General features: G+C 38.8%; 1 protein-coding gene across 2 annotated transcripts; it reads right to left on the bottom strand.

Moving 5' to 3' along the window:
* Positions 1 to 1,158: 1,158 nt before the first annotated feature.
* On the bottom strand, positions 1,159 to 20,968 carry LOC127962350 (calsequestrin-1-like). Of its 2 annotated transcripts, XM_052561924.1 has the most exons (12): positions 20,462 to 20,966; positions 10,645 to 10,677; positions 8,524 to 8,617; positions 7,511 to 7,611; positions 7,337 to 7,448; positions 7,173 to 7,246; positions 6,650 to 6,780; positions 6,489 to 6,534; positions 6,346 to 6,400; positions 6,174 to 6,274; positions 5,732 to 5,806; positions 1,159 to 1,417 (listed from the first exon to the last, which is right to left on the bottom strand). In XM_052561924.1, exons 1-12 carry the CDS (start codon positions 20,696 to 20,698, stop codon positions 1,181 to 1,183), a joined length of 1,296 nt encoding a protein of 431 aa, XP_052417884.1. In that variant the 5' UTR covers positions 20,699 to 20,966; the 3' UTR covers positions 1,159 to 1,180. The 2 variants fall into 2 exon arrangements, with proteins under 2 accessions (XP_052417884.1, XP_052417885.1); XM_052561925.1 differs by lacking the exon at positions 10,645 to 10,677 and having other exon boundaries at positions 20,462 to 20,968.
* Between the last annotated feature and the right edge of the window lie 4,215 nt (positions 20,969 to 25,183).

The raw sequence follows: 25,183 nt of genomic DNA on the forward strand, positions 1-25,183 counted from the left end.
GATAGATAGATAGATAGATAGATAGATAGATAGATAGATTGCAGTATTTTATTATATTTTGATATAACAATATAACAATATATAACAATATATATATATATATATATATATATATATATATATATATATATATATATATATATATATATATATATATATATTTTTTTTTTTTTTTTTTTAATTACAATATTCAACTGTAATTGTCTCCTGTGAAATTACAGGGAATTCCTGGCAACTGAGTTGCAGTAAATATACAGTAAAATAAAATAAATCACAGCATTTTACTGTAATAATGCTACTATAATCACAGTAGCACTGCTGTATAAATATATTACTATATTGTATTTAAAAAACATATATATGTATATTACCTGTATATTACTTGCTGTAAATTCACGGCAATTAGTTGCCAGGAATTTCCTGTAAAATTACAATAAATGTTTAACAGTGTTAATATTTATTATCAATTATTGTCCGGTTGTTCATTACTGCACAATAATTATTTTGTATTTAAATTAGAATATAGTTATTTCAGATGTCATAATTTAATAAATATATTCATTTGAAATTTTAATGAATACAAATTAATATGCACGTTTTTTAGAGAGTTATACAGTATATAGTCAAGTGATATTTTCTGTATAGACTTGGAAACAATATGTTATTATATCAAATATTGTGTAAGATTAATCTGTTTATGTTGTGGAGCTCAGCACTTATGAATCACGCAGCGTTTCAGTGTTTGCTTTACGTGCAGAGGAACTGATGACTAGCATCTACAAGAAAATGAAACTGTGCACGCAATCTTGAGAAAACACACACACACTCACACACGCACACACATACAAATATTACAGCAATGAAGATACTTAATAGATGACTACTTTTTTTTTCATAACTTCTTGTTGCATCTATGTTGGAACAAAAAAGAAAACTTAAAAAAAAAGATTTTTTTTGTTTACTTTTTACTTTTATTTAAGACTTTCCAGTGCGCATCATTTACTCTGCTGTAAAAGTCAATACAAATATCAAAATGTTCTCAGTAGATGTATTTCATTGGCAGAGAAACAGGTGAAGAGAAATTATGTTTATTTTCGTGAAGAATGAGAGGTGACGAACTAAACAACGAGACGAGACACAATCACAGGACCACTCAGATTGTGAACTCTGAGATCATTTATTAATCCTCATCCTCCTCATCCTCATCATTATCATCCTGATCGTCATCATCATCATCGTTGTAGTCGTCATCACCCTCATCATCTTCCTCATCCTCCTCTTCATCATCATCATGGTGGTAGTCAGTTTCGTCTCCAGGGTTGATTCTTCCAGACATCACGTCTTCGATCCAGGTGTCGAGCTCGTCTGCGGTCGGCATGTTCTCTTCATCATCCATCTCCATCCACACACTGTCAGCCTGAGAATCACACACACACACACACACACACACACACACAAGATTTCACTAATTCATATCAATCTACCACGAGATTGTGCTGGACACACGCTTAATAATCACAAACATCCAACACCTCCGTCCAGCAGAAAAGAAGCTGTGCTTATGAAGTACATGACACATGACTGAGTCGCTTTACTGTAGAGAATGACTCGATTTTACCTGCATGAGTTAACAATTACTTTATAACAACTATAATTCAATTATTATTAAATCGATCAACACAAAGATAAAATGCATGCGCTCACTGGTCAGAGTTTCATTCCTGTTTTGTATATGTGTATAACATATATTTAAACAATATTTCCAGAATATCAACACGATTGCACATGAATATACTGATTCTATACAATAATAAGTTAATACATTTATATTTTAGATGTAATATTGCCTTTTTTTGCTCTGAATCCGAAAAAGTTGGGACACTGTACAAATAGTGAATAAAAGCAGAATGCAATGACGTGGAAGTTTCACATTTCAGTATTTCATTCAGAATACAACATAGATGAGATATCAAGTGTTTACAGGTTTTTGGATTAGTTAAACACTAAAATTAAAAGTAGTACAGCAAAACCCTTACACTCAAGAAGCTAAACATCAGCCCATATTTGCACAAATATAAGCACACTGTCAACCTCACATTTGTTGCAAAACTCTACACACTTAACATACATTACACACAAAAATCTATCATGTAGTCACTTCCTTGCAATACCAAAGCACTGACTGTTAAATTACCGCTGGTTCAACTGGTTCAACACAGTCATCAGGTGTGGAAACACTTGTTTGCTTAATTGTAGACACACCAATCAGGTGTATAAGCAAATAAACAGTAGTTCTGAGGCACTCACAATGAATACATGTTTAAAAAGCCTTTATTTAAACTTTTGGCATGTTTCGGCCTCTGTGGCCTTCTTCAGGGCAAATTCTACATGGCAGTCTCTAGACTGCGTGCTATACATCTGTATGTGGTCACGTGACCTGGAAGCACAGGTGTTCATCTGCACAGGTATCACCTGACAAGAAGCAATTACAACTAGTTACTTTGGATAAGACAAGTCAAACAGTCAATATTTAACCAGTTCCCACGTCAAGCTAATTTAAAATAATCAATATAAATAGATACATCTAGGAAGAGGTTGCTTTGTATAAGACAAGTTACAGAAAGAAGTTACATTGTGAAAAAGATATAATTTCATTTTATGCTCTAATAAATATGTGCTTTAATATAATGTGTTTAATATCTATGTTTTACCACTTTCCATATCTAGATACAATTTGAAATGTCAATATAGATAAATAAATATAGCAAAAACATTGACATGTGCATATAGTCAGATACAAAACAGGAGAAAAATCCAATTCCAAGTTTAGACCAGGGTATTGATCAGCTTTTAAAGTATAAATCCAAAAGGATTCTCTTTGTAAAAGCTTTTTAAGTCTATCTCCCCCTCTTGGTGATAATGTAACATGTTCTATCCCAAAGATTTTTAGAGTATCGCTACTTCTGTGGTTCGCCTCTTTATAATGTAGAGCCATAGGATATTGATGGTTACTTGTTCTTGTAGCATATTTGTGCTCTGCTAATCTTTCTTAAACCTTTCTTAAAAGCTTGGTTCTCCCAATATGAAAACAGACACAAGGACATTCTAGTCTATAGACAACAAATGAGGTATTACAATTAATAAATGAGTATATACTGTATTCACGATTTGATGTCACATCTATAAAAGTATTGGACTTGACGTATTGTTACAGTGATTACAGTTTCCACTCTTACGGTTACCTCTTTTTGTGCCTAGCCAAGTTTTATTCTGTACAGGAGGCATGTAGCTTTTCACAAGACTATCTTTTAAAGTCGTAGCTCGTTTAAAGGTGATAGTAGGTACTTCCGGCAGTGCATCTCTTAAGATGGTATCACCTTTTATTATGTCCCAATTCTTCTTGATTATTTGCTTTGTCTTATTGGCTTGACTACTGTATTGTGTAGCAAAATAAACTTGGTTTGGCTCTTGTTGTCGCCTCTGTTTCTGAACCAAAAGCTGTTCTCTACTAATTTCTTTAGCTTTTCTAAGGTCTTGTGTTTATATCCTCTTTTCTTAAACCTTTGAATCATTTCTTGAGCATTTTTATCAAAAAGGTCTTCAGAGTCACAAATGCGTTTAATCCTTTGAAATCGGCCAAAAGTGATATTCTCTATTAACCGAGGTGGCTTTCTGCCCTCAGTATAGTGTACCGATCAGTGGGTTTTCTAAACACGGACGTGTGCAATTCACCTGTCATCTTTCGATATCTCCAGATCTAAGGAATGGATATTTGTTAGTGAGAACTCTAGACTCGGCTTCAAATTAGAATTTGTGTTATTAAGATATGCATGAAACTTTAAAAAGCAGCAGGTGAGTTCATCGGTCTTCAAGCTCAATGGAAAGAGTCAGAGAAAGAGTAAGACGAGGAGGAAGAGGAGTCAACAGAGGAAGAGATGGAGGCCATGCTGGAGGAAGAGCAAGACAAGAAGGTGCTCAAAGAGGACCGAATCTGACAAATGAGATCCGCACAACGGTCAGGACAAGGGGAAGGCCTCCTATGTTCACGACTGCGGCATGATTACACAGAGGTATGTACTCACTTTAGCATTGTGATCTTGCAGACTGTCTCATAATCTCTTACTGTACTGTAATATGTATACTAGATCTACACTGAACTACACGATTCTGCCTGACACTGTTCTTCAGAGAGTTTTACGAATGGATGGAGAGGAGATCCAGCATGAGTTCATTTACTTAGATGAGGCTGGGTTCCACCTGACGAGAAAACGAAGGAGGGGAAGAAACATCATTGGGCACAGGGTATAGCCAATGTCCCAGGGCAACGAGGGGGTAATCCTCCACCATCATGCCCCTATGGGCACTCATACTTACATTCTTGGACCAACTGCACAACATAACCGCAGCTAATCAAATTGATCATATGCAATACATTGTTGTCTGGGACAATGTGTCTTTCCACCGCTCTGCTCTGGTTCAGAACTGGTTTCAGCAACATCCACACTTCACCGTCCTATATCTTCCACCATACTCTCCATTCCTCAACTCTATTTTCTCAGCATGGCGGTGGAAGGTATATGATCTCCGTCTCCAGGCTGAGGTTCCCCTCATCCAAGCCATGGAGGAGGCCGGGGACCAGATGGAGGTAGCAGCAATGCAAGGATGGATTCGTCGTTGTGTAAGCTGCCCATACCACACACACTCATGCAACCCCATACCATCAGAGATGCAGCTTCTGAACTGAGCACTGATAATAACTTGGGTTGTCCTTGTCCTCTTTAGTCCGGATGACATGGAGTCCCAGTTTTCCAAAAAGAACTTCAAATGTTGATTCGTCTGACCACAGAACAGTTTTCCACTTTGTCACCGTCCATTTTAAATGAGCCTTGGCCCAGAGAAAACACCTGCGCTTCTGGATCATGTTTAGATATGGCTTCTTCATGACTTATAGAGTTTTAGCCAGAAACGGTGAATGGCACGGTGGATTGTGTTCACCGACAATGTTTTCTGGAAGTATTCCTGAGCCCGTGTTGTGATTTCCATTACAGTATCATTCCTGTATGTGATGCAGTGCCGTCTAAGGGCTGAAGATCACGGGCATCCAGTATGATTTTCTGGCCTTGACCCTTACACACAGAGATTGTTCCAGATTCTCTGAATCTTTGGATGATATTATGCACTGTAGATGATGATAACTTCAAAATCTTTGCAATTATTCTCTGAGAAACTCCTTTCTGATATTGCTCCACTATATTTCGCTGCAGCATTGGGGGAATTGGTGATCCTCTGCCCATCTTGACTTCTGAGACACTGTCACTCTGAGAGGCTCTTTTTATACCCAATCATGTTCCCAATTGAAGTAATAATTTGCGAATTGGTCCTCCAGCTGTCCAGCTGTATATGTACATTTATCTTTTCCGGCCTCTTATTGCTACCTGTACCAACTTTTTTGGGAATGTGTAGCTCTCATGAAATCCAAAATGAGCCAATAGGTGACATGACATTTCAAAATATATCACTTTCAACATTTGATATGTTATCTATATTCTATTATGAATTAAATATAAGTTTATGAGATTGGTAATTATTAAATTTTTTTACTCACAATTTGTACAGTGTCTCAACTTTGTTGTAATCAGGTTTGTTGTTCCAGACAAAGCAAAAAGTTTTGCATCTTGCAGCAATACATAGCAGTGTTATCAGTGGCATGAAAGATAAATGATGTGCTTACGTCCTCGACGTCCACCACACCGATCTGAGGAGACGAGAGGTCGATGCCGAAGGTCTTCTCCCAGTACGGCACCATCTGAGGGGTCAAAGGGTCAAAGGTCAAACTGAGGTTCACATACATGTAAGTGATGCATTGTGAGAAGCTGCATTTGTAAATGAAAATCCACTCAAACTAAAAAAATATATATATTTACATACTCATTAAACTCATTCAGTGGTCAATTATCTCCAGTAGAGGGCAGCAGAATCAAACAGACATGATCATTATATTAATTGTAGGTATTATGAAAATATGTATCCACTATATCAACAACAGCTTAATGGCAAATGTAAAAATGACATTGATAATCTATAAAGACACAATGCTATCGATACATTGTTCAAAAATATGTTCTTGGAGAAGGTGTGTTTAATGTATACAGTATTCTAGAGGTTCGTCATACCAGAGGAAAGTCGTCAGGATCGATCCAGATGATGCTTAAGTCTGGGTTCTCTGTGTTTTCTTGAGCCACTTCCTTCAGGATCTCCAGGAACTCATAACCGTCTGGTAAAAGTCAACATTCAGTCATTTGGAGTCACACACAAACCCCTCAGAGACTCTCAAACTGTGTTTACCAGGGTCAGACTCCTCAGCGAAGGCCACGATGTGCTGTCCGTTAATATCATCTTCCTAAAACAGACACAAATCATCAAGTCATGACAACTGCTCAATATTCCTGTTTCTGTAGTTTTGGATACTGGACAGAGTTTGTTTGTACCCAGATCTCATACATGCTGTGGGGCTCCAGCTTTCTTAGAGTTGGCCTAAAATGAGAAAAAAAAAACAGAACTGCAGATATTATACAAGCCTCCTTCTGAGAGGACTTCTGAGGACTTCTTTCATTTTCTCTCCAGCTGTTGAGCACAGGTCAGAGTTCACCTGTCGTGCTCCTCGATGAAGCTGACGATCTCGTCCTCCGTGTAGGGTTTCCCAGGGATGGTGACGGGTTTGATCATGAAGGGCTCGTAGAAATCCACTTCATTCATATTCAGGTTTAATTTCTTAGCGATCTGGAAACATTCAGACATAAGCAAGACCAGACACAATGAGTACAGAGATCATTAAAGGCTTCTAGTCATTACAAAGTATACAATAAACCTATTTTTCTACCTAACTGTATATTTTATGTGTAGAGAGACAGAGGGTCTTTTTACATTTACATTTATCAGACACTTTTATCCAAAGTGACTTACAGTTCATTCAGGCTAAACAAATCTTTTTTTTTTTTTTTTTTTACCAGTATGTGTTCCCTGGGAATCGAACCCACAACCTTGTGCGGCTGCAAAGCCTCTACCACTGAGCCACAGGACCATCTCACTGTATTTTGTACTTGCTTTAAAAGGCTATTTTCAACATCATTCAGTAACCACATATCCATTTGTGAATGAATGAATGAATCTACCTTTGGCTCAAATGTGGCAAAGAACTTGATGAAGGGATGAAACTCTTCAGCTGCATCATCGTACTCAATGAAGTCTGAGAAATAACAATGTTGTTATTATGGAAGCTGCTTTTTACAAGTTTAAGAGTAATCAGAATTAGGTTCATGTGTAACGGCATGCTAACGTGAAGATTTGTGGCTCTTGAAGTAGCCCATGAGTTTGATGTCCTCCTCGATGTGATGAAAGCCTTTGAGCTCTCTGTCATTACTGATGATCTCCACAGGCTCCTCGATCACCTGACAGAAGAAGAAGCGCTCAGTCAGGAATCAATGACCTTTAGATGATGATGATCACTCACGTCATAGAGGAACTCCAGCAGCGTGTCGGCCGCCAGCTCTCCGTCGTACTCGATGATCTCGTCATCTGCAAAGATGTAGATGCTCTCCAGCTCCAGCAGACCTGACAAGAACACACCATTCAGAGTGGATCAGGAGATTGAAGACAGATACTATATCAACATGATTTACCCAAGAACAACAGTCTTATCAGCCAATCATAATCCCAACTCTTAACTTCAAAAGACAACGCTTTGATAATAATAATGTTGTTCTAGTATCAAAAAATACAGATCAAGAACACGTCTTATTTATGCAAACTGCATAAAACAACAGATCAAGAACACAATCATTTGCTTATTCATGACTTCAACCTCTTAAAGATCAGTCTGCTCCTCAAACAAAAGCTGCACAAATATAGTTTTCAAGTTATAAATAAAGATGATTAGAATACTGTGTTTATTTGTTATCATTTGTGAAATTTACCACCAATTTCCAAGTAAAAATCATTTCAAAGCAAATCCTACACCAGTTTTTATTTATTTTTTCTCAGTGAATGGCAAGATTTCAGAAAACTGCACAAGTTGTATTAACTAGTGTTATTGTGGTGTTAACACTTAACAGTACGGCCACGTTAATTAACATTAGTTAATGAATTAACTAACACCATGAGCAATGCATGTGTTAACGTATTTATTTATCTTTGTTAACAGTAGTTAATAAAATTACAGCTGTTCATAACTGAATGACTGAATGAGTGATTATTGGAGTAATCATGAGGCTAATACATAATGAGTTGCCTAACAGTGTCATAATTAATAAATACTATTGCAGTTTTACTTTCACATTTTCTCATTTAATTCAGTGTGTCACTTGTTTGTTTGTGAATATTTCTGATTGACTAGCAGTTTTTAAGTGAAAATTATCTAAAGTAAATCCGTCACCAAATGTTTTTCAGTGTGTGATGAAACAGGAGAGTGTAAGGAAATACAATTAGAGCAGGAGTCAGACAACAGAAGATAACGGTTCATATTACCCAGCTTCTTAGCGACAGCTCGGTCTTTCTTTGAGTCCACCAGACCGAATCCAATGTCCTCATCGTCGAAATCATGGAGCACCTGCGCAGCAAGCTGCAGGAATCAGAAAGAGTTAATGTACTGTATACAAGCGTAAATCAGAGTCTGTCAGAGCTGAACAAACAGCGCATCAATGCAGAGCCTTCAGTCCTTTACTAGCAGTGTTCAGTAAAACAGCCATAATGCAGCCATTAAACACACGACCCAATGAGGCGAAGACACCTCTCTCTCAGACTCCGTACCCGAAGCCACACGAGACTCAAGGATGTCACAGCTAACAGCAGAAGTGCTTCCTCTGCACTTTCTAAATCTGTGTGAAACCGGAGCTGAAGAGAGACAAGGGATCTGACCACGGGCTCGTCAAAGACTGGACGTATGGACACAGGTGTGATGTGTGGTTACTGTCCTGTGTGCTGTCGCTTGGGTCAAACACACACATAAACACACGCATGTGACCGATCTGCAGTTTCTCTCGTATACACACACGCTTGAACTATCAGAATATATAACATAACAGACACATTCAACACATTAAAAACATGAGGAATATCATACATCTCTCATTTACCTTCAAGAGTCAAATATACTGCAGCTTCCTTTAAATTCCACCTTAACAAACTCATTTGACCCTTTATAGGACTTGTTTTTGACTTCACATATCACAAGACCATAGCAACCCATTACATATCACAAAATCTAAATCGATTTACTCACAATCATGACATGTATACCCCATATTACATTTGAGTGAAATAAAAGAATAACAAAGTGAGAAAGACGTGTGCTTAACTGTATTTTATGTGCACATCAAATTTGTATATATATATATAATATATATAAAACCTGTACTTCCAGATTATATAATATTTAATATTTAAAAGGCTACTTCAGTGACTTAAAGAGAGACTCTTTCATGAGTGAACACTTAACACACTTAAGTGAACTTTGAAATAGTTTTACTTGAAATCCTTGTTTCACATACACATTTCAATGTGCTGACTCATGCGTTATTCAATATTACATTAATATATACAGCTAATATATTTTAAATGCACTACATTGCAGTTTCATTGGAAATGTATTTAAACACAAGATATACTCATTTCAACTGAAATGTCATTAAAGTGTAATCATCTGAAAGTGCATTAAAATCAGTACATTAAGAAATTACACTTTAACCATATTTCAAAGATGATATATTTAATGCTGAAATGATAAAGACGTACTTAAGTTCTACTTAAGTGAGTCAGAAACTGAAATTATTGAAATAATATTCATGCATTTTCAATTAATTGTAGTAAACGTGCAGTTAAGAGTGTGAAAACATTACATTCAGAACATACTTATATAGTATTAAACTATGATACTCATTTTAAAATGATGCTAAAGTGTGCTTCTTTCTGACAGAAGGGACAGTGTGTGATCGATGTGGTATGACTCAAGTCTTCTCTAGTCACACGATAACAAGCTGAAATCCTCACATCATGCACATATTTCAACTTGATGCTTGAAAATAATGTCATCGATGCTGACAGATGTCGCTGGTTTCGACTAGCATGAGGGTGAGTGAATGGTGAACACTTTCATGATCAGTGCGTTTTCATCCCTGACTGTAATAAATCAGCACACAAGCGTCAAACACACCACATTCACAACCAGACACTTCAGCTTCATTCCTCCACTCCTCCGTCAGAGTTTGTCCCCATCTATCTGAGCGCTGTAGACGCCGGGACAAGCTCTGCTCCTCTCCGGGTGAGCGTCACATTCACAGTAAGCGGACAGATGTGTTAATGGCAGCTGGTCACTCGTTGTCTCGGTCTCACAGGAAGTGCTATCCTGTGGAAACTCACTGTGACAGCTCTCACAGGCCACATCCAACACGTCTGAAGGAGCATCATTCATTCTCTCCATGGGTCTTACAGACCGCTCACATGTCATAAAGGGCTTTAGGGTGGACAGCCCTAGCGAGGGGGAAGGATGCTGTTCAGATATTTTGGATGAAGCTTTAGTGACAAGCCAGACTTGAGAAACACAGAAGAAGAACAGATGAAAACACAAGTCACCTGAGGACCTACACATACCTGGTACGTCAGGGCCGCGGGACTCGTTAGCAGCTGCAGAGAAAGGTCAGGGGACTTTAGAGAGGAGCATGAAATTACAATTACTCTGCTTGCTGCTATCACAGTTATGTCAAATGGTGAAGCACAATAAAGCCCAAACTTCTGGGTATGAGAAAACTAATTTAGTTTGAAATGTTGTGAAATTGCTTTGTGCACGCTCCTGCAATAAAGGTGCAGGAGTTACTTTATAACAATTGCTAGTGACTAAATAATTACACTCAAAAAGGGTAATAAACATTTAATTAACTATGACATTATTAAGCAGAAAAATGAAATAGTATTTTCTTGCAAAATGTATTAATTTCTCTATAATTGCAACTTCCAAAAGTAATTTATTTACAGTGTAATACCATCAACTCTGTTCATGTTTCACACAGTGGCAGATTGTCAATTAATAATGTTTATTTTTGTGCAGATCCTTGCGCATAACTATATGATGAGCTGAAAACACTTTTACTATAGTGCCTGATCTGTAAACGAACACATGAAGATGTTTGCAGCACATAAACTTGCTCAGGAGCGCACCCGGTGTAGCATTGCTCCTGTGATGCGAAGGGCTTGAGAATGAGTCCTGTCAAACATGAAGCAAAAAACCACACGGTCTTCAGCATTTATCTGATGCTTGCTACCATTCAGGATTTGGATTGGGTTTAGTGTGGATGGGACATTATTTTTAAACATGTAGATTCACTTCCAAACTGCATGCAATAACTAAAAAACCTTGCCAGTTTCACCTGTATCTCTTTGAGATAAAACTGTGAAAAATACCAAACTGTTCACTATTCACAATTAATATAACCCCCACCACCCCAATCCTTCAAAGGTATCTAGACAATTAAATAATAAAACCATTTACACATTTTTGTTAGATTCTGAGATTATTATTATTATTATTGTAAAATAAGCATTGCTCTGAAGTATGCTGAAGTATGTTTATCTGTGAGAAGGGGAAAGCTGAAATGATGTGTTCAGACAGAGAGAGAAGCGTAGAAACCGAGAAAAAGGGGCATTTCTTTAAACATCTGAATCATTTTTGACACAGTCGTGGATGTTTTGTGTCGAAGGACTGAAAGGTCGAATTCAAATGACTGTGCTTTAGATGGTAAAGAGAAACTGAATTGCCCAGTGGACACATTTCCCATCAAAATGTTTTATTCCTTTTATTCTGTGATGTTGAACATGACCGGAGAGGTCTGACCTTCACTTTAGAAGTTAATGGGTTCCGGAGAAAAATATAAAAATCTTTAAATATCTAAATGTGTACCAGAGAAGGTCAGCTCCATCTAACCTTAGAGACATTTTGAGTTCGGCAGCTCAATGTTAATGTGTTCTTCTGTCTCTCGCTCTCTCTGTGTGTAAGGACTTTAAACATTCAAGGTTTCTGAAACATCTTCCAAACTTCCAAGCAAGACTTCACCAATCCAACACTGAAAAATAGTTAAAGGTATGCACATTTCTTTGAATTCCAGTTAAATCCTTACATTTTCACTTGAATTGCAGTGTTGCATCTTCAATTTAAATTCAGTTCAATTTCAAGAACTGCAGAGAGAGGACGCTGTAAAGCAGCTCAATCTTTAATCTGATGAACCAAAATTTAGGATCAACACTTCAGTGAACATTTGCCGTATGAGTCCGCTTGGGAAATATGAAACGGCTAGGACCACAGAGCAAGACATATTAAAATCATAACTACTTCCTGAAGGCACTGAGACGATATCTACTGAAGCTGGAAACATTCAGCGCTCAATCACTTTCACGTTCACTTTATTCTCCTCTGTCAGTCAGCAATGCCCTTGTTTTACATGATTATTATATTATCACATACCTGATGATCCTATTCATGTGTTTCCTGCCAGAGATTCACTGTTTTAAATTCAGTTCTGGTTCAGGTGTGAAGAAGGCTAGGGAAGACGAGGCTTTTCTGCACACTTCACACACAGTGGAAATACAAGAAGCTTCAATAAATGCACGAAAGACTTCATAGTTAATATACAAATATACAAGTTATTTTATTATGGAAACAAGACTAAAATTGCAATTAAATGTGTAAATTAAAATTAGTTTCTACATCAAATTGAGTATGACGGACATTACAAGACATAAAAAATGAAGGAAATTAAAAAAGAATATCAGAGCGACATGATTGGTTAGAAAAACTACAATTCTGACATTTTTTCTCATGATTGTGAATTTATATTTCACAATTTGGACTTTATTACTAAAAATTGTGATATTATGTCTTTAATGCAGACTGTTTTCCCATCTCAGAAGTTTATATATGCAGTCGATAGCTCACCATTGAAAGTTTCGTTTGAGACACTTTGTAAATGAGACTTTGTTTTCAGTCAGTTCTTGTTTTATTAAACTGCATCTGTTTTCTCGTATACTGTGCCTCCAGCTGTCACACGTGATGTCGTCGCGTCGTACTTTAAAGCCCTGACAGCAGTGGATCTCAGGTTTCTGTGCGGCCTGAGATCCTCGCAGTCGATGCTGGAGAGATGCAAGTGCTCTTCAGAGAGTGATTCAGCTGAATATGAAGTCATGAAGAGCACACTCTCCACAGCAGTGATGGAAACACACAGAGAAAGATAATGAAGCGTCTGATTACTCCTTCATGAAGCCTCGACGGAGGCCAGATGCACCCTGTCCGTCTGGTTTACAGCTGTATGAAGACTCACGTGCAGATGTGAACGTGATTATACCGACGGGTTAACAGAAAACCTGTCACATCATTGACAGGGGAATTATGAAACTGTGTAAAAACATACTCTTAAAGTGTGTGTATAATGAAATCTATCATTTAGATCGTATTGTAGATTATTAATTTATATCTTACTTCTGGCATTAAACTTCTTTCATGTCATGACTGCATCTGACTGAAAACAGTTTCAGAGCCTTCATTAATATCAAGATGAAGGCCTATATTTAATATCACTAAAAGATAACAATCCTGTCATCAACGCATGGATCTGCTTGTGCCAGAACAAACTGAACAAAGCAGCCGTGACTGTGTGATATTAGTGGTGAAAGGCTGTATTTGTGTCGGGGAAACAGCCTGTGTCTCCTGCATTAATAACTCATATGTGCCCTGAAGCACTCAGAGATCATCACGTAAGTCTCCACCATGAAAGATGCACACGGCTGATCTGTATGTGAAGAGAACAACACGACGGGTCCAGACCGTGAAGGATGGAGGATTTATATGGAGCCAGAAGAGTCTCAATAAAGATAAATGCACACACTACAGTCACATATGCACACATAGGATTCATACATGCACACACATAATTCATAAATACACACACAGGATACACAAATGCACACAAAATTCACAAATGCACACACAAAATTTAAAAAGCACAGAAGATTCACAAATGCATACAAAATTCAGAAATGCACACAAAATTCAGAAATACACACACAATTCAGAAATGCAAACAACATTTACAAATACACTCAAGATTCACAAATGCACAGGACAAGATTCAGAAATGTATTTCTGATGCACACACACATATATCTTGATTCACAAACTGCTTGCGGTCTGTGAACTTCACTGCATTTGTGTGTGAATTTTGAGACTCCTCTGACTTGGCTCGACACACAAATGCCTTTTTTTAAACAGGGAATGATCTGCAACCAATCAGATATCTCCCTTGTTTTAGCCAATCACAAGAATGCACCCCACGTGGGGGATTGTTTACTTATAAGCCAATCAGCGAACGACTCACTTTCCTCAGCGAACGACTCACTTACCTCACACAGCCGGCGACTCACTTTGCGCAGCGAACGACTCACTTTCCTCACGAGTCACGCAGCGAACGACTCACTTTCCTCACGAGTCACGCAGCGAACGACTCACTTTCCTCACCCAGCGAACGACTCACTTTCCTCACGAGTCACGCAGCGAACGACTCACTTTCCTCACCCAGCGAACGACTCACTTTCCTCACGAGTCACGCAGCGAACGACTCACTTTCCTCACCCAGCGAACGACTCACTTTCCTCACGAGTCACGCAGCGAACGACTCACTTTCCTCACCCAGCGAACGACTCACTTTCCTCACGAGTCACGCAGCGAACGACTCACTTTCCTCACCCAGCGAACGACTCACTTTCCTCACGAGTCACGCAGCGAACGACTCACTTTCCTCACCCAGAGAGCGACTCACTTTCCTCACGAGTCACGCAGCGAACGACTCACTTTCCTCACCCAGCGAGCGACTCACTTTCCTCAGCGAACGATTCACTTTCCTCAAGCAGCGAAGTTGAGCGAACGATTCACTTTCCTCACGCAGCGATCAACTCACTTTCCTAAAGGCTGGTTCACACGGCAGGATAATTGGGCCGATTTTAGCCCCGATTCAGCCCTTCCGACAATCTTAGGATGCTCCGATTATCGTAAAATAATCTGATCAAATATTCCTGCCGTGTGTGGTGTGTTAAGACTAATCTCCTCTGCTCGGAAGAATGTCGGGACTGCTCCGATCTCAAATCGGGGATATCCAACATGTCGGATTTATTTTGCCCGATTTCTTCTCGTGTGTGGTGTCCCCCGAGGACAAACAATCACGCAGCCTGTGGACTGTGGCGTGTAGCCAATCAGAAAGCGAGGTGACGAGGCAGTGATAGTACCGGGAAACAAAATCAAAACAGCCGGCGTATATAATATAACAAATACAAATAAAGTCGATGGGCATAACTACATCCACAACTGCAGTCCACCAGAGTACATGGAAACGAATATATGAACGTTTATTTCAACGGTTATTAATCTGTGTAGTACGTAACAACATTTCTATGAGATAAAACAACAACTTATCTCCATATCATGATATAGTAGTCCATGCTCGCGTCGTCTCCACCTCTTTGACCATCGCCTTTTCTTATTTTTCTTATGTTTTTTTCTCCGTTAAAAACAGCACAAACTATGGCCACTGCATCCTCTTTGTCCGCCATGATTGTTTACTCTAAAGTCACGTTTGATCTCGAGGGATTTTGCGAGATTTCCCGTCTGACCTGGGAATGCTCGGGAGTCAAATCGGTTCGTGTGTGATGTGTTGATATTGCCGTGTGGCTGCACACCACACACGGAGCGACCAAAACTGTTAGACCCGTGATTTTTTATCGCCGTGTGTGGGGTCTCTCAGGTTTGGAAAATCTGCCGACAATTTTAAAATCGTCCCGTGTGAACCAGGCCTAAGCGAACGACAGCCGGAGACCCACTTTTCGCAGCCAGAGAGCCACTTTCCTCTCGCAGCGGACCACTGACTCTCTCTTCATGTAGGGACTGAATATTATAATTAAAGTGACTTCTATATTGCATCCAAAAGAATATTTAGATATATTTAAATATTCAAAAAGGTTTAAACATTTTTTTTTTTTTTACTTTCATTAAAATATTTCAATAAAATGAAATAATTGCAAATTTATGAATCTTCTGCAGTCACTGGGCTATATGTATTGAGACATTTTTAAATTTATATTTAGTAAAAAATAATAAAAAAAATAAACCTGAATTGTAATCTAAACATCTGTATTTTCATACAATTTAATACAATTGCTGTGTGAACACGTTCATGTGATTGGCTTATAAGTAAACAATCCCCCCACGTGGGGTGCATTCTTGTGATTGGCTAAAAGAAGGGAGATATCTGATTGGTTGCTGATCATTCCCTGTTTAAAAAAAAGCATTTGTGTGTGGAGCCAAGTCAGGGGAGCCTGTGCAGCCAATGCAGTGAAGTTCACAGACCGCAAGCAGTTTGTGAATCAAGATATATGTGTGTGTGCATCAGAAATACATTTCTGAATCTTGTCCTGTGCATTTGTGAATCTTGAGTGCATTTGTAAATGTTGTTTGCATTTCTGAATTGTGTGTGTATTTCTGAATTTTGTGTGCACTTCTGTATTTTGTATGCATTTGTGAATCTTCTGTGCTTTTTAAATTTTGTGTGTGCATTTGTGATTTTTTTGCGCATTTGTGCATCTTGTGTGTGTATCTATGAATCCTGTGTGGCATATGTGAATGTAGTGTGTGCATTTATCCTTATTGAGACTCTTCTGGCTCCATAGATTTATCACGTTCAAGGAAAACGTATAGTACAACCTGGATTGATCTGATCTGATCTAAACCAACTTAAACAAAGGCAGCTTAACCAAAGAGGTCTAACATGGAAATGATGAGATGTTCTCTGTCTTTACTGGCCACCTTACAGTGATGCCAGAAGAACCACAGCAAGAGTGTTTCCTTTGAGCTGTAAAGTTATCTTGACAAGTGCCTTTTCAGTTTCTCAAAAACTATGACATGAAGATGTGTAGTGGGTTTTTACCTTCTCATAGAAATCTAAGATATATTGAAATCATGGCGGAGAGCAAAGCATTCTGGGAACTTTGAAGGTTAGTATGTTTCTTCAAGAGAATTCAGTTTTGTGAAGGAAGTGCAGGAGGTAGAAAACAGGTCTGATAGCTTTCGATTACAAAAACTGAGCTTGTTACCCAAAACTAACTGAGAATTGACTTTTCCGTCAGAATGAATGCTTGTTTATAAGCATCCTCTGCTTGTTCTGAACTCAACCTGATGAAGCGTATAATGTCCATAAAGATGTTCGTCTCTGTGTATCAGAAGGAATACATTTGTGCTTCTAGCAGATGCTTCTAGTGACTTAGAAAAGAGGAAAAGAGCAACTCTTACTGTACATGACCAGCTGATAATGTCCAGAATTTGTGCTGATTTATGGCTGAACTGGCGATGATGGTTTGTAATGTGAGTCCCTGAAACGACTGAAATAATGATTCGACTGTGGTTTGGCTGAACTTCTCTGCATTAACTCAGACCAGTCACTGAATCTTTAAATTCACTAAATGTGAAAGTCATTTTCTGACATGAATAAGAGATATGAATACATCCCAGCATTATTCATCATTAATAATAAAAGTCACACACTGAGGACAATCAAAACAATGAGAAAGAAACGTATTAATTATTAATAATAAAGTGTATTGGTTTTCTTCCATAAAAGAGTAGTTTTTGTGTTGTTGCTCCATGATATGCGAGAGTTGCCATGCTGTGCTGAATATTTCAGACGCTCTAAATCTGCCGCACCATTTTGCTGATTATGTAACAAGAACAACAAGTTTTGTTATTGGCAGACTCAAATAAAGTCTGTCTAACATGAGAAATGATGCATTTGTGAATCAGCTCACAGTGCTGCTCTTGGCTACAAACGGAGAAAAGAAACCACAGTGCACTTACAGCTCTCTTCCACAGCTCGATTTGAGAAACGAACACTGTGTAGTTCACAGTGAGATTGAGACGAGGTGTTGGTTTTTGTTTCCAGCAGCTCTATCAATGGCCAGATCCACTAGATGGCACACTTTCAGCTTAAACTCAAACAAAGTTTGTCTTGGATTGACAGCATATGGACAAAGACAAGGAAAATGAAGCAGAAACTTGGTAAGTGAGGACTAGAAGAAACAATCCAGAACTTGCAAGAGCAGAACGAGCAACAGAAGGACAGAGCGGCTCAATGTGAGGACATTGGTCATACACGCTAAAATTAGCCGCTAGCAGACAGAGCCCAAGATAGCAGCAGTTATTCTGGTGGTGGCTTAAGAAGATCTGGATGTCACTGATTCATCTCAGTTTCTTCATTGCCAAAGCCACCCATGTGTTGCACTAGGGTTTGGTAGGGTGCTAACCAGATATTGTCATATTCCATCACCGCAACACTTCTTACTATTTACATGAAGAGCATGAACATATGCTGAAAGCAGCAGCTTGGACTCATATACTGTAGGAGTTTCTTCACCATGGCATCTGTGAGCTGGGGATTTTAAAGATGCATAACCAGGGGACAGTTACTCAGAGTCAGATGGACCGAGCATCATGTTGAGACTCTCTAGAAACCTAGTATAGCTTGATTTAGAACAGGACAGAAAACATCCCCGCTTTACCCTCTTTTCCCCCACTTTTAAATGTGTCTGAGAGTCAGATGAGGAACGCACTCGCCCTTACAGTCGTCTCCTGATGTGACAGCTCATAGGAAACATCCAGAAATCACCACACCACACCAGCTGCGCTAGTTTAAGAGATTAAACACACGGTGTCTTCAAACACTGCATTCTGATGAAGACGAACACCAGGAATAACACACAGCCAAGCTCAATACTGTTAGCTACAAGACACATTGACCTGACTGAACGGGAATAAGACGCTGTACAATGAGTGCCGTAATGTACAACTTTATAAGAACTAAGGACAGAAATTTGAGGTAAATTCTCAAAAAAGCATTAAATATATCTTTAATTTCTCAGTCTAAATGGCGAGTCCATGTCAAATACTTCAACTAATAGACCGTACTCAATTCCTTTGAATCTGAGTCGTCACATTTCCACTCACAATATGTTTAATTCGATCATGAGTAGCATGCACTCAAGCTAAAGTCACTGACTGATGATTATGCACATAAGCAAGCAGCATATTTGTTTATAAGCATATAAGTGTGTGTTACTTAGAAACATCAAGTAAATAATTCAATCGGTATTATGTAGACATCACATCAGCACTCATCTGAACACTTGATACACAGTGACTGTGGCGTTCTGTGGTCCGTTTTTGAGTTTGAATGTGTCATTTTGAGTAGAAAATTAACTTCAGATGTAATAAATAAAGAAAGAATTTGAAAGATACTAAACCTAACAACAAATGCTGTCAGTACACGGAGTAAGAACAGCTGGAAAAATCATCCTTATTAATTACACAAGCCCAAATTCCTTTGGGGATTTAACTTGATTTGTTAGTTTTGTAGCTTCAATCACTGTAAGTTAACTTTGGTAAATCACTTTGGATAAAAACATCAGCTAAATGCCTTGTCATGTTGAAACCTATTGGTTTTCTTAGCTTTCTTGAGGTAGATTAGAGAATTAATATGGATATACTGTATCAACATATTTTGTTGCATTAACAGCCTCAGCTTCTGGTTTCATAATGTTTGACCTCTATCACAACTGTAAAGGACATGTGAAAGCCAGTGTAAGAGAGCCTGAATACTGACAGTGAGAGTGGGATGAGAGACCTTGAAGATCTGTGGCCTGAAAACTGCTGATGATGAAATAACAGACAGAAAGAGAGTCAGAAAGCACTTGCTAGATTGGTGACTCTGAGAGAGACTGACAGCAGCTCAGCTGACCTGAAAGAGGACACTGCAGCACGCTGAAAACACCAGCCCCTGCACGCTTAAAAATACAGATCTTTACTGACCTCTGTAGTGCACTGAACCTTTCACACGCATGGAGACTTTCTAGTGCATAAACGCTTCTTTGTTGCTGAAAAGCATTGTTAAAATCTTCGGCACACAAAGAAAGAAATGTTTCATTTGTGGCTCCTCAATAGGATCACATCAAGGGAGCCTTGACTAGTGTACAACAGCTGCGACTTTATTTGGAAAACTACTTGTGCACGGTGCACATTTCTTAATATGAAGCCTAAAAGGTGTTTTAATGTCACTTTTGATGAGGATTGTATCAGGTCTTTCCGTGCAAGATGACACTGAAGTACACTTGCATTAGTTCCACTTCAGCTTAATACGTTATACTTCATTATATCTGTAGTTGGACTACTTTCACACAATTCAAGTGCATTAAGTACAGCTGTTCCAATTCATCATGCTTGAAGTATAAGTATATCAAGACTGGACTGAAATTCAAGCCCATCATCTAAAGCCCAGTCCATGCATCCACCCGGACGTCCCACTCATTCTCTCTCACGGTTTCCACGCACCTCCAGAGCTAGCTCCTCCACTTCAAACTGCTTCCTGGACATGCGGTCCTCTCCCACAGGCTTGTGAAGGTAGATGACCATGACATCGTATCTCTTCATCACAGACTTGTAGTTCTTGATGGTCAGCTGATGGACGCGGTCCTTGCCGTCATATTCGGGGAAATCCAGGCCCTTCTCGCTCCAGCACAGATAGCCAAACGTTAGCAGAACCGCCAGCAGCACCCAGCCCCACTTCATGACACTGTTCTGAGTCACTTGAAAGGTTTACAATTGACTTGATCTTTACTTTGTTCCTAACTAAAGCCAAACTATTAGGAACAAGGTCCAATTCGTGCGTGCACCACCCTCTCTTGCTCCCTTTTAAAAAGACACATGTGCAGATTGACTGGTGTATGCCTCTCGGGGGTCGGAGGTTTGGGATGACGCCAGTCCAACAAGAGACATGCTGACCGTGGGAGGAGCCGTGACCGTTTCACCTGCTGGGAGCAACAGGATCAAACCGAGCGACATGTTCACTGAAGACAGGTACTGGGCTGGCCACAGGATTCCAGTGCAGTATTGAGTTTAGCTTTGACCCTTGCTAAAAATAAGTTCCTGTTTGGAGGCTGAGAAGAAGATGGCGGCTCTGCGTACTGTGTGTTGTGTCGCTGCGCGGTCGAGCTGGCACAGATGAAGGGTCCAGTTTCACTCTGATTCTGCTGCCCAAAGCAAACACACCCAAAGCATTGTGCTCCGCTGGGATTTATCAAGAGAGGAGTGATCTCACAATGCCAGTCGTTGCTAATTATGATTTCAGAACAGTGCATTCTCAGTTCAGGGTCATATGCTGGATTTACAGGGAATAATGCATACTGAACAATAAAAGTAATGATAAATCCATGAGCCGAAATCATGCATGTTTGAGTTTTGTGCATAGATGCATTCATGAGAAGCAGCTGGAGATGAAGCAGCGAAACAGTCCCTCAAATATTAGTTTACAGAGTCAAAGCATTGAGCTGGGATATTAATAAAGTTTGACACCTGACCCCAGCTCTTATATTTCATGTGCTGCAGGCTGAAACTCTTGAGTTATGTGTGGGCTGCTGAAGTGGATGCATGGACTGGAACAATATATTCATATATATATTTCTGTTCTTAGACACATGTCCTTTGACACTAACAGAACATTAATAGAAATATGAAATCTGTGCCAGTGATGATGTCATAATGCATTTATAGCTTAACAACAGAAAGATTAGTGCATGTGTGTGTTTGTGTGTGTGTGCGTGTGTGTGCGCGTGCGTGTGTGTGTGTGCGTGTGTGTGTGCGTGCGTGCGTGTGTGTGTGTGTACGTGTGCGTGTGTGTGTGTGTGCGTGCGTGCGTGTGTATGTGTGTGTGCGCGTGCGTGTGTGTGTGTGCGTGCGTGCGTGCGTGTGTGTGTGTGTGTGAGAGAGTAACAGTAGAAAGTACAGTGATACCTCACACATCCAAATGTTTTGACAGTGCCCTCTTGTGGCAGGGTCTTTAATAAGCATCAGTGGATTATTTGACATTTATGCATTGTCTGTCAACTTTATCTAAATCCTCTTGGATTGCATTCACATACTCTGAATCACTGGAAACACATTAAGAGCACATTTTTTATTTGATTTGGACCACAATGATTGCATCATATATTATTGTATTATAATATATTATAATTAAATATTGGGAAACTGATTGTGTGCCACCAGAAATAAGGAGCCAGAAACAGCACCGTGAATATTAATACAGAATAAATTTAATATACTTCAGCTTCTGCCTGTGTGCATATGCTCTCAGAAGAGCACTCATCTTTCTCAGCAGTGACAAAGTGTTTATCACGTAATGCATCGCATGCAAACACAACATTTGCCCAAGACTGCACTACTGGCACAGTGTCAGGAACATATGCAGACATTATACATAAGAAAACCTGACGTGTTTACTAATGGTCAGACAGTCGATGGGTTAGACACAGATGTCCGTCTGCTGCAGGTCAGTCACAGTAAGAAACACCGGTCACTAATGTGCACAAAGACACAAAAGGGCTGCAATGCTCTGTTCATATTCTCTCAGAAATCTTTTAGTGGTGAACCTCGTTGCTTGGAGACTGCGAGCGTGACGGACTGCTCGCTGAAGCTGGTGTGTGCTGATGGTTATTGGTTTGAGTCTCTCCGGCTGTTTGAGGTGAGGGTCATCTGAAGCACCAGAGGCAGTAGTTTGACAACTGACCATCTAAAGACCCGGTTGACCCTCTATGCATTTATAGAAAAATGTAAAAAGCAAAGCAATGAAACACAACTAATACCAGTCCTAAACCATGCTCACTTTATACTGGAGCAGACATCTGCGCTCACATTAGCAGCTGCTTGCTCCCGAGTCTCTGACGAGGAACGGTTAAACTGTGGCTCGGCTCTAGTCTAATTGGGAGGGTAATTATGGTTTGACACGAGCAGAGAGCAGAGTTAATTAACCACAGTCATGCAAATGACATTGAGAGCATACCGGGAATAACACCGCCTTCAAGTCTGATCGCATTATAAGAGGCAATAAACATCATTTCACTGGGACACTCTGGAATTACAACTTTCTGAGCTTGGTTTTGATCGTAATAAATAAAGCTGTCATTTTGAATGTTTATTTATAATAATGATTTTTTTATTATGATTTTATTTTACATTTAATTTAATTAAATTTTGTATGGTTGTCCACACTGTAAAAAATTTCACGTAAAATCAACAGTAACTTACTGGCAACAAATAGCCAGCAAGCTTCAGTATTTTATTCCACGGTAATATTACTGTAAACCTGACTACAGTAGTTCACAACATACTGTATAATAACTTACAGTATATTTATACTGTAAAATTAATTACAGTTCATGTTTTTGCACTGTATTTTAAAATACTGTAAAGTTACTATGCAGTATAATTGATTACGGTAGTTTTTATATTCACATATACTCATCTATACACAACATATAACTAACTACAACCTGTTACATGCTTAAAAAGAATGAAATATAAAGGCTTGTATGCAAAAAAAATTTCACACAGTTATATTACTGATTATTAAATGTCACGTAAATTATGACAACACTCAGAAGTCCATTTAAAAACTTTTATTACAATTTAATTCATTAAATGGTGAAAACACTCTCCAGACTTGACAGGGCCAATGCAAATCCCAGGTTTATGCTGCCTATAGAGAACAAAACACAAAAATTAAGTTGCACTACAGCTTGACCGACATCAATGTGATAAACAGACTTGAAAATGACTTACCTCTTTATTAACTCATCAGCACGCTGCAATGTGGAACAACATACACGCTGAAAGAAATGAAAAACATATTCAACACTGCATAGACCTACACAGAGATATTCGTTTCACCATGCATCCCCAGATGTGGAAGTGAAAGAACATTCCATAACCTGGCATGTCATATTAACACCACTGTGTGATTTGTCAGCACTTGGTGTAATCACTGCATGGTTACGATACATATGTGTACGAAGGCCAACGGCAGTTTTGAAGTTACATGGACACTGGAAAAATCCACAAGAGAATCTATAGTTTGCAAGATTCCTGTGTTCCTTAGCAAGTCTGACAAATTCTGGAATAGACTTTACAGAGTACTGACACACTTTGCAAGATAAAGGCATTTCTAATCTTATTTCCAAACAATTTTAACTTTAGATGCAGTACTTACCCATCCACATCTGGTGACTTCACCAATGATTTTTACCTGTAAGACAAAGAGAAACATGGATCAGTTAAAACATAAAGAGGTTACAAAACAATTCCAATATATAGAGTCAAATTAAATAATTTGAAAAGAAAACAAATCTATTAAATCATTATTATTTATTTATGTACCTATTACAATTAATTTGAGATCTCTTGGTGTCCTAACAGAGACCCGATTTCGAGGGAGAACCTGATTTGTCACAAATAAGAAATGAGAAGCACCCAAAGTGACAAGAATACGGGGATTATAATAGACATTATCGTGAATATCAAACAATATCAAATATACAACTAAATTATCCGCAGTGCGTTGGCAGTGGCTGTATTCAGATATTAATGCACTTGAAGAAGTTAATGAAAACGAGTGAGCAAAATCATGGGAACGTCTGGTCTGAAGAAGGACTATACCGAGACGAGGGAATTAATCCGGCGCGACTTTCACTGCCTGTGTATTCACTTTACATGAATACATCGGTTGTACTCACGCAATAAATGCATAATATAACTGAAAACACTGTGATTGTCCCTTCAAGTCGTGCATAACATTAGTGTCGATTTCGAACATAGCTTTAGGTTTAGGCGCATAAGGCCTCGAACGCGACAGGACACACGCACACGGTGAAAGTTACACACAAATGTTCAGAAAGAAGAACATTTCGATTACTTTGTTCTAAACTTGAAATTATTAACTAACATTAACAGCAAACCTTGTGATAATTAATATTTGGTTAACGTTAGAATGTTTGTGTTACAGACTACTATCAAACTCACCACCGATTATTTAGTGGTAACGTTAAAACGAATATATTCCCTTTGGGGTGAAACTTTTTGAAATACACATCTTTAAGATATTGAATAAAATTGTATATCTCACCTGACTGGTTCTCGTTGGTCTTGTTCATCCTCAAAGGCTCAGAAAATGAATTAGAAAATGAGTGCAGGCTGACGGTTTAGATGATTGGTTGCCAGGTA

This window comes from Carassius gibelio, chromosome B7 (genome assembly GCF_023724105.1).
Source record: "Carassius gibelio isolate Cgi1373 ecotype wild population from Czech Republic chromosome B7, carGib1.2-hapl.c, whole genome shotgun sequence".
In the NCBI taxonomy this organism is placed as follows: Eukaryota; Metazoa; Chordata; class Actinopteri; order Cypriniformes; family Cyprinidae; genus Carassius; species Carassius gibelio.

Coding starts and splice junctions, on each gene's coding strand:
- LOC127962350 (XM_052561924.1), bottom strand. CDS start 20,698: ATGAAGTGGGGCTGGGTGCTGCTGGCGGTTCTGCTAACGTTTGGCTAT. Junction 6,275..6,345: donor CGCTGAGGAGTCTGACCCTG/GTAAACACAGTT, acceptor GACTTTTACCAG/ACGGTTATGAGTTCCTGGAG. Junction 5,807..6,173: donor ATCCTGACGACTTTCCTCTG/GTATGACGAACC, acceptor TTGACCCCTCAG/ATGGTGCCGTACTGGGAGAA.